The sequence below is a fragment of the Nymphaea colorata genome, chromosome 7, assembly GCF_008831285.2.
Source record: "Nymphaea colorata isolate Beijing-Zhang1983 chromosome 7, ASM883128v2, whole genome shotgun sequence".
Taxonomy (NCBI): Eukaryota; Viridiplantae; Streptophyta; class Magnoliopsida; order Nymphaeales; family Nymphaeaceae; genus Nymphaea; species Nymphaea colorata.
The window spans coordinates 18,261,887-18,272,085 of NC_045144.1; the positions used below are offsets into that span (position 1 = coordinate 18,261,887).

Consider the following 10,199-nt stretch of genomic DNA (forward strand, 5'->3'; position numbering starts at 1 on the left):
AAACTTTCTACCTCAACTCGCGTAAGTGAAATTTCTTAAAATTGAAATGGCAACCATTTTAGAAAATTTTATGCCATTTAAGAGGAAATTTGGAAAAGATTTCCGGCGGTTTTCTGGAAAATCATCCATCATTAGGTCCAATTGGGATCACGTGACTCGAAACTGATTCCAGACCCGATCTATAAGAGATCCACTTCCAGAAGATCTGACGAGGAGACCCGAACCGTTAAAAAACCAAAGATCACCGCCCAACGTCAAACGCAGGGAGGCGCAAACCCAGGGGCTCCTCCTCCTCCTCCTCCCCCACCTCTAGTCGTCTTCGTCTTCTTCTTCTGTAATCATCAGCTTCTCTCTCTCTCTCTCTCTCTCTCTCTCTCTCTCTCTCTCTCTCTCTCTCTCTCTCTCTGTGGTTCAGTTCAGGGAGTAAGGAGGAGCAATGGCGGCTATCTCGAGGTATTGGGTGGTCTCTCTCCCTGTCCAGGACTCCGCCTCCATCCTATGGAGCCGACTACAGGATTCCATTTCCCGCAACGCCTTCGACACCCTTCTTTACAGGGTAAGCCTCCATTACCTTCTAAACCCTAGTCTCGATCCTAATTTTGTTAGGATTTATCTTCCTCGATCCTTTTCTCCTGTCGTGGATTTTAATTCGATCTTAGGGTTTTCTTTCTTTTTAATTCGTAGGCGGAACTGAGAATGGATGGTTTATGCAGTTTAATGTTCCGGAACTCAGGGTTGGCACTTTGGATTCCCTCCTTGCTCTAAGCGATGATCTGTTGAAGGTATCCCTTTAGATCGGCAGGTTGCTGTTTCATTTTTTCTGTTTTGTGAATTGCATGTTTTTTTTTTTTTGTTCTTTTCTTCATTTTGTTGTGTTTTTTCTGACCTGGAATCCTTTTGATCTGTGGATTATTTTCTTGGCTGATTCGAGCAGTCGAACAACTTCGTCGAAGGCGTCTCGCACAAAATACGACGGCAGATCGAGGATTTGGAGAAGGCCGGCGGGGTTGAAAGCGGGACGCTTACCGTGGATGGAGTTCCCGTTGATTCGTACATCACGAGGTAGAGATCGTATATAGGAGTTGGATTAGATTTGGTGTTGATGGACGGATATAGTGATCATGATGGTTGTTTCGTGTTTGCTAAATGCAGGTTTACTTGGGACGAGGCGAAGTATCCAACCATGTCGCCATTGAGGGAGATTGTTGATGGCATTCATGCTCAGATTGCAAGGATAGAAGATGATCTGAAGGTGAACTTCCATACTTAGCTTTGCATTGTTGAAATGACAGTAGTTTGGGCACTTTGTATTGTTTGGCTCATGTTTCTTGTAGTTATAACTGTCAGTTGTTTATGGTAACGGCAATACTGAATGTTGTCTTGTATCCCAATCAATCTGCGTTCCTTTTGTTATAACTACGACTTGTCTATAGTTTGTAATGTCGGGTTTGTTTTACTCTAGTTTAATTGGTGGGTTTAGGTCCGTGTGGCAGAGTACAACAATGTCAGGGGTCAGCTTAATGCAATAAACAGAAAGCAGAGTGGCAGGTAATATGGAATGTCTCTGAAACAAATGATATAATGGGCATCTTTATCAATTTTTATGATCTTTGATTGTGTATTTGATGGTTTCTTACAGCTGCTTATTTGGATGTTATATAATGTGTTCAGTTTGGCAGTGCGGGATCTCTCAGATTTAGTTAAGCCAGACGACATTATTGCATCTGAGAATTTGGTGACACTTATTGCTGTTATTCCTAAGTACTCACAGAAAGACTGGTTATCTAGCTATGAGACATTGACTAATTTTGTGGTAAGATCTTTGCTCATGTTTCATATAATGATAAATGCCATATCTGTGACCCGTACTTGTTGCTTAACAAAAATATGGAGAATTCCTGCTGTGCAGAAATTTAGCAGTTCGGAGTTCGTTATGTTTCGGTTACTAAAGAAACACTATAAACATGAACATAAGAAGAATCCCCTAGAATCATCATATATCCTAATTTTAGCATCTGTTTGTAGGTTTTCCAAGCTTTTGATTGACATTTTAAAAATAGAAACAAATCTTACATGCATAGGAACAGTGTATTCAAGTGTTATTGTCATCTTTACTCACCTTGGCTATTTTCGATATATCTGAGAACACTTTGATTAGCCTCTGTTGCAAGTTTGGTTTGCCTTTTGTCTTTTGACCTCATGCCTTTTAATCTACAATTCTACATTGTGCAAACAATGTCAAGGGATGAGAATATCATGCAATAGTTACTCATTTAAATGTTTATTTGGCAATCATATGATCCTTAACAATCAAAAACCTAGTTGATAGGCCCTTTGTTTTATGTCTCAAAATTCTTGGTCAAGCAACCTCAAGTATACCATGTGCATATGGATATTCACAAGGTGCAAGTTTGTCTAAGTGCAGTTGCCAACAACACTTGTAGGTCTTCAAATGCATGGTTGAAAAAGCTTTGGTTCAGATTGAGGTGTTGGGACAGAAAATGCTGAGATCTAGTGGAAAAGTCCATGAGAAGCACAATAAAATCTTAAATCAAGCTGGTTGGAATTACACAAAGAAGATTGGTAAATTTAGTATGCAGTAGGTTGCAAGAAAATAGCAGCTGACATTCTTGTAGAGTGGAAGCAAGTTCACACTAATCTGAACTTGGATTGAACTGCGTAGGAAGAGGTTAATTTTATGTAGAAGGGGAATGCGTAATGTGCCAGACTAAGATCAACTGGTCTAGTAATGAATGAAACAGGAGACATAGGATGCTAATGCAATACATTTAAGATCTAGCTCATCTTGTTAAGATTCTCTCCACAAGCAAAGCTACATTTCTTGATTTGGGCCAGATTGGATCGGCGCATGATAATTTGTTTGTGGAAGATAAGACTAGGATCTGGAGGATCTACCCGTTCATAGATTAGGCATAGGAAAGGATCAAAGGAAGAAACAGCTGACCAGAAAAATTAGGTAGGTTGCAGTCAGGTTCTGAACTTTGCAGAATGAATATCTTCAACTTAAATCTCTCTTAGCTGAGGGATCAGATCTTTGCACTGGGTGTGATTGTTGAAAAGTTTATGTGCTAGACTTTCTAATGTTGGTCTTATGTTGCCAAAATTTTCTATGCTGAGCAGTGATTCACCATAGTTATGCAAATTCTGGAAAATCTTAATTGCCTGAAAGTTGGCCATAAATGAAGCATAGAAGCACATAACCTGAAACAACACCTATATCATGAGTTTAGAAAAAGTGTGTTCTTTTAGACAAAAGATATTCTGTTGTCATTTGTTCTCGTTTCCTTTTTCTTTAATATAAAATTCTGGAAAATCTTAATTGGTTAAAAGTATGCCATAAATGAAGCATAGAAGCACATCACCTGAAGGAACACTTACATCATGAGTTTAGCAAATTCGTGTTCTAGTAAACGCAAGATATTCTGCAACTTTCTGTTGTCATTTGTTCTTGTTTCCTTTTTCTTAAATATATTAGCGGTTGGATATTCTTAGTGCCCTATCTACTTGCTACTTTATTATTAAAGAACTAATGTTTTTGTAGGTGCCAAGATCTTCCAAAAAATTGCATGAAGACAATGAGTATGCTCTTTATACGGTTGTTTTGTTTCGTAGAGTTGCTGATAATTTCAAAACAAGTGCCCGTGAGAAAGCCTTTCAGGTAAGCTTGTTTATAATTGTGTTCCTGAAGAAAACAAGTACTATTGAGTTGAGGAAACTGAATGAAGTACTAAAATGAGATGTCCTGTTATATTCAATTCATATTTAAATATTTCCAGCTAAGTTCTTAGCTTTGAAATTTCAGCTTTTTCCCTTCCACAAGCACCTGGAGATATTGATTTGTGTGATTTTGAATGTATTCTGAACTTTTTTGTTATTTTCATGTGATTTAGGTTCGAGATTTTGAATATTGTCCAGAAACACAGCAGAGCCGGAAACAGGAGTTAGAACAGCTCGTCCAGGATCAGGCATCAATGAGAAACTCTCTTCTACAGTGGTGCTACACAAGTTATGGAGAGGTAGGCACTTTTTTAAGCTTCCGTTTTTTTGGACCATGCGCTGCTGAACCTTTAATGTCTTTTCTCAAACTCTCTCTCTCTCTTTTCTCCCCCTCCCCCTCCCCCTCTCCCGCTTTTTATGGAACCAAGTTCTAGTTGTTTACTGTATGAGTGGAAGAGCATGATTATCTTCAATCTAGCAGATTTTAGATTTGAAAAGTGTGCATGCTTATCATGTCTGCTAGCGACTGTAGTGTGACTTAGTAGCAGCATTAGTGGACCTTAACATGGTTCTACTGTTATAGAACATATGTGATGGAGTATTACCCGAATCTCAAAAATGTTTAATTTTTTTTTCCTTCTTCTTCTTGTTCTTCTCCTTCTCCTGGCCCCCCCACCCACCCAAAAAAAAGGAAAAAAAACCCCTCCTCCCTCCCAAAACTCTTTGTTTGTTTCATTTACTGTTTTTAGCCCGCCTAGGACCCTGTCCACTATCTAGTGCTTTTCACTAATTTCTGTGATGTCTCTAGGTGGAATCTATTTGAAGCTTTTAGGGATCTGAAGATGATAAGGTTGTTGTAACCTACAGTTGGTACTAAGATGATATAGAAAACTATGTGGTATTTGGTAAAATTGATTGTATATGTCATGTAGATATGAGGATTTGTTCTGGGCACCTAACTCTCAAGTCCAATATCCAAATTAACAATTTAAATATTGGATCTTGCTTGTGCTTTGAAAGCTTAAGATGATTCTCATTCTTCCTTCCTAAATTCTTCATCCGGCACAAACGTTTTGAAATGTCACAATGTATTCTCATGTCAAGAAAACCTTCGGTGTGATTTCTGGACATAGAGATGTCGTAGTTACATATATTAACCTAAAACTCAAGGTTGTGTACTACTGCTGTCACTTATAGGGAAAGGGACAATATGATTCTTAAATAACAGATGAGGGTTATTCCAGTAAAAGCATTGACTTTATAAAGCCATATTACTCGTCCAGCCTCTTTATTTTACCTTTCAGATCTATGTCCAGTTTCTGCCTACCCTACCCAGTGCACCCAGTATTGCTGATACCATTCTTTGCTCTTTCTTGTAAAGCAGACATTATAACTGCAGTTAGACATAGGTAATAGGTTAAAATGACAGGTTTATGGCTTTTGCAAGTGCTTCATGTTCTTGTTTATCTGAATAATTAAGATTTCTAAGATCTGTTAATGATGTTTAACATTGTCAGCTGAATAGCTGTTCTGGATGCTAGATTGTTTTCTTTTCTATCATCTTCTTGTAAAGAATCTTAGGCTGGCTTTGCTTTGTTTCTGTCTTAGATGCTTAAAGTTGCTGTTGTCTAATACATTTGCTTTCTACAGGTCTTCAGTTCGTGGATGCACTTCTGTGCTGTTCGTATTTTTACTGAGAGCATACTAAGATATGGACTACCACCATCTTTCTTGGTCAGTGTACTGATGTTTGTTTCGAATTGTTCTTGCATTCTATTATTTTTCATATGCTCTGAGATTGTACCCACTAATTGTTGGTTTCCTAATCAGTCGGCAGTGGTAGCTCCATCAGCTAAGAATGAGAAGAAAGTCAGAAGTATCCTGGAGAGTCTGTGCGGGAGTAGTGCAAACAAGTAAAGTTCACAGTTTCTTTTATTTCTATATCGTGATTTGAAGCAGATCTATCTATTTCCCTATGTTCATCACTATAGGTATCAGAGCTGTTCACTTGAGTGGCTATAAATTCTGTTGGCAACGGTGGTCTCTTGTTGCATTGGTTATGAAGCATCTTGCTTTCCTCTCTTTCTTATTTGCATCTATTTCACATCTCTGTTGGTCTTCTTGGAGGTCTGGTATAATTGCACAATATTTACATGTCTGTTGCTTGATAAAATGGGGTAATGTGAATTATTGATTCCTCATCAGTTTTTCAGAATGTCCTTTTTCAGGATGACATGATGTCGTATTTACATTTGAACCAGTGGTACTCTCTAAATATTTTTTCTTTTAGCTTGTTAACTGAAATAGCAATTAAACTAAGGGAAAATGTAAATATGAGCTGGTTTTCGGTCCAACTTTCTTGACAACTGTGCTGATCATCATCGTTTTAAGGTCTTTGTGCTCCCATTGTGTCTAATTGTTGTCGTTCATGGCATTGCAGCACCTTCTGGAAAGCTGAGGATGATGCATCATTGGCTGGAGTAGGCGCTGATGCTGATGCACATCCCTATGTCTCTTTCACGATCAACTTTATGTGATTACGGAGGGTCTGCTTGTCAATTTCCGATTATGTACGAGGCATTGCTGAGTTATTTAATAAGAAAGATGAAGACTCTAGATACGCTGTCTGCACTGTATACTATTCTTTTTCCATACGTGTAAGATCAATCCGAAATGCAATATTGATTGCTGCTGTAACTGTCTAGGGATTTTAACTTTTGTAATCTCAAGTGCGAGTCTTGGTTGCAGAATGTGATTCTGCTGACTGTTTTGGCATGTTAGCCTAGGACCCGTGACGAAAACATGCTCAGGGAGCTTAGTTGCCTATAGTTCTATCTATATGAGTATCGGAAACATTGTTATGATAATAATATGATTAACAATAAAAATCTGGTTTGGGATGAGTTCTACGTAAGAATCCTACCTGCTGCTGATAGCTAGTACGACGACATGTTAGATGTGATTATATCTGCCGCGTATGCCCACATGTGTGATGCAACGAATTGTAACCTGGCTTCTGTTTTGGTGTTTCATAATGGTGTGTTGGTGTCATTAGCGTATGCCATGGTCGAACCTGTGGTAAACAGACTGAACGTAGCCGGTCCTACTGTGTTGAAGCACTGGGAGCCTCAACCTTCTGAGGATCTTAATCAAAACTCTCAACTCACCAAGAAGAAAGTTCAACTTAAGCGACTGACCTATGTGCATGACGGTATAAGCATAGTTGGTCATGTAAGTGATGTGATATCTAGGAGTGGGCATTGGGCTGGGGTTCGTTGGGCTTTTAGGTCATAAGCCTGAGTCCAAAACAAAATTGGGCTGGGTTCGTGTCTGATAAAAAAGATATTTAATTATACAAATATGTTTTGTATAATATATATTGTTAATTTTTTTTATTAAAACACAACCGGGCGGGGCGGACTTGGCCCCAGTTATATTTGGACGGGCCTGGGCCTAGGTAAATCGGGTCGGCACGGTGCCCACCCCTAGTGATAACTATTGCATCGTTCAGTTTGATTACTGTGGGTATTCTTCTCACAAACAGTAAGGAATGCAACATTTTATGGTGTTGGTTGGGGGAGGGGATGGGCGAATCTGTAGCAGAGCTTCGGCTCTTACCAGTCGCACTCATCCAGACCCATGTGCATGAACCTAAGCTATTTAGTTTGGCTTCTAGGCTTCTCGTTTGCAAGACCATACTTGACAGTTTCTTCTTGAATTAGTCAATTATACTGAAAATATAATCTAACAGACATCTCTTACGACCTCACAAGCCTTTCTTGGCCCCATTTGGTCGGGACATGCGTTATGTTCCGGTCGTTCGCCTCATTAAGAGTGTGCACGGTCCCCTCGTTTTGTTCAAGCAAGAAGTCAGAAGATGTGCATATGACGGCAGATACACCCTTGATCAATGTAATGCTATTCAATCCAGATTGACCAAAAGAAACGAAGTAGAGTTGTTGAACATCAATTCGAAACAAAAACATGATGAATAGGGGACCATGTGAGCACTATGATTAAGGCCTCTCGAGCACAATGGTCAGTGCACCGATCATGCATCTTCTTTTCTTTTAGGCTGCGTTTGATGGCCCCGCGGCTGATTTCAGATCCTTGGATCTGTCATCCAAGGTTTTGAAGTCAGACCCTCGATATGGTATGTGTTCGTGATGGTCTTTTTGGAGCATCGGATCTCTCTCGCCGACGCACCGATGCTCACCCGTGAGAGCATGTGACGGCCGGCGATGAACGGGTTTCCGGCGAAGCTCCATTGCCGGCGACGGCCATGTCCAGGCGACTCTCCCTCTCTCTCTCTCTCTCACTAGTTTGTTAAACTGAGGATCTCAAAATGAGATCCGACCTCTGATCTGAGATCGGAGGTAACCAAACGCAACCTTACTTTCTTCTGAGAAAAGTATCCTTTCACTGGAAAAATGACTAATCGAGAGCCCCATGTGTGTCACAAGTAGCTTTCTGTATTTCCCCAACCAGTCTTAAATCAATGGACCAATTTAAAACTTTTAACAAGTTGGAAAAGACTGGTTTTGCTGTGACTAAACAACGCTTATAGAGTGACATCGGGTGAGGGAACACGAGGTTCAGTTGCGCCGACTTCAGTCATCTGCTACTGAAAGATCATGTACTGACAGCAACATGTTTGCTTTGTATTATTCGTAAATTAGATAACAAATAAACGCCCTTGCCTCATGTGGACCTTCTGGCCACTTGATTTGTTTCCATCTTCATTCAATGCTCTCCTTTAGCATTCAATGAGGGGAGAGAAAATCGTCATAGTGTCCCATGCATAGGCAGACAGATATTATCGCTTGCAAGCTCAAATTCATGGTAATTACGTTTGTTTTTTTCACAAATGCAAGCTGATTGGTATCATCATGGCTGCTGATCTTGTGGCAATCAGCCTTATGCATGACGATGACTGCGGATGTGAGCTCTTACAAAAGTTTGAATGCACATCCTAGAATGTTCATGTAGTTAGCCTAAGACAATCACTTTTAGAAGACGAAAAAGAAGTTTGATCGGCTAGTTCATGCAAAGGACCCCAATTATTGCATCTATCTTCTTGATTTACGAAGAAAAAAAATTTAAGATTTTCATAAACTTCAGTTTGGCATGTTTCATATCTCTCTCTCTCTCTCTCTCTCTCTCTACCCAAATGATGGGTAGTGCAACCGGTTGGCGTTGGTAACCTTGTCAGTTCCAGTTTGTGTGCTATGATGATGGTATTGATGAGTTTTGATCTTGGTATTAAGTGTCGGCCAAGTGGACTGTTTTTTGTCCCCTCTCTCTCTAAACACACACATACACATAAAGAGAGAGAGAGAGAGACCTTATCTTCAACAGGAAAAGTAGTATTTCCATGTCTGAAATTCATTTTCCAGTTTCATCGTCTAGCTCCTCTCCGACATGATTCCAAGCTATTCATGGATCACCTTTGTATCCATGAAGCAAGAAGTTGTTGATTTTTCATCACTTCTAAACTCGAATTCCATGATCATTAGAGGCAATTGAACCCACTAAGACGGCAAGCAAATCACATGCAGAATGCACTCATAAGATTAATTCGGATTCGGGACCGCTCTCGAATCCTACTTGACTAGGTTTGCTCGACCTTGATATTCATCTTGATCGTGACAAAAATAGCTTCTGCATCAGAAAGGCCATGGATGGAACTCACAGCCAACATGAAATGGAGGTTGGCCTGACTTTTCAACAGCAGGCAAGCAACACCCATTTAATGGGATCGCCCATAACATGGCATGGTGCTCCCTACTTGGCTGGGTGAGCCTTCATCTTCTTCTCTTGTCAACAAGAAGGGTCGACCAGTCAGGTCCCATGAGCCCTCGTTTTTCCTAACATCTCTCCACTCTGTGGACCAGCCATGCCTCATGAAACAACTCCACCTTACTTTTGATCTTGGAATGATGACTATGTTCATCTGAGTGTGAATAGTGAAAGATGTGTACGACCATGGACATAGGAGATTATTGCTCCAAACCACGTAAATCTTTGTCTTCTTCATTGTTGCTTCTAGCCCCTTCTTGAGAGTGCGAGAGGAGAGTTTTGTGTGTTGTTCTTAACAGACTGGTTAGGAGAAAAATACCTTAAGAAGCGTAATATAACTGGTCAGGCCAACTGCATATACAAGGTGAGCTGACAATTTGACTCCTATGGGTGTTAGAGCTACTCTCTTAAGAACTCACATGGTGGGATTAGGACACTCGACACTGGAAAGGTAAGACCTTGAAAGCAAGGAAAATAGGAGAGCTTCTAAGCTTCTTTTCTCGACAGTGTTACTCTCCTGTTCGCCTGAAACTAAAAAAAAAAAAGTGAAATGGTTAGTTGGATTTGAATGTATCTGAATTATTTGAATCCTGACATAGCCATTGAGGAGCCTGAATTCTTTCCCAATATGCCAGCGGTGGATCTATCTCCATAAAGAAAAA

The 10,199-nt window shown here is 40.0% G+C and overlaps 1 protein-coding gene across 1 annotated transcript; it reads left to right on the forward strand.

Annotated features, from left to right (window-relative positions):
- The first annotated feature begins 243 nt into the window (after nucleotides 1–243).
- LOC116257004 (V-type proton ATPase subunit C) lies at nucleotides 244–6,645 on the forward strand. Its single transcript, XM_031633584.2, has 11 exons — nucleotides 244–556; nucleotides 714–782; nucleotides 935–1,062; nucleotides 1,153–1,252; nucleotides 1,481–1,548; nucleotides 1,672–1,813; nucleotides 3,563–3,679; nucleotides 3,912–4,037; nucleotides 5,389–5,472; nucleotides 5,569–5,651; nucleotides 6,179–6,645. The coding sequence occupies exons 1-11, from the start codon at nucleotides 437–439 to the stop codon at nucleotides 6,273–6,275; spliced, it is 1,134 nt and encodes a 377-aa protein (XP_031489444.1). The 5' UTR covers nucleotides 244–436; the 3' UTR covers nucleotides 6,276–6,645.
- The last annotated feature ends 3,554 nt before the right edge of the window (nucleotides 6,646–10,199 follow it).

Excerpts from the sequence above, each read along its gene's own strand:
- LOC116257004 (XM_031633584.2), top strand. The coding sequence starts at position 437 with ATGGCGGCTATCTCGAGGTATTGGGTGGTCTCTCTCCCTGTCCAGGAC. Across the intron at positions 4,038-5,388 it reads GCTACACAAGTTATGGAGAG|GTCTTCAGTTCGTGGATGCA; the intron begins GTAGGCACTTTT and ends TGCTTTCTACAG. Across the intron at positions 5,652-6,178 it reads TGCGGGAGTAGTGCAAACAA|CACCTTCTGGAAAGCTGAGG; the intron begins GTAAAGTTCACA and ends ATGGCATTGCAG.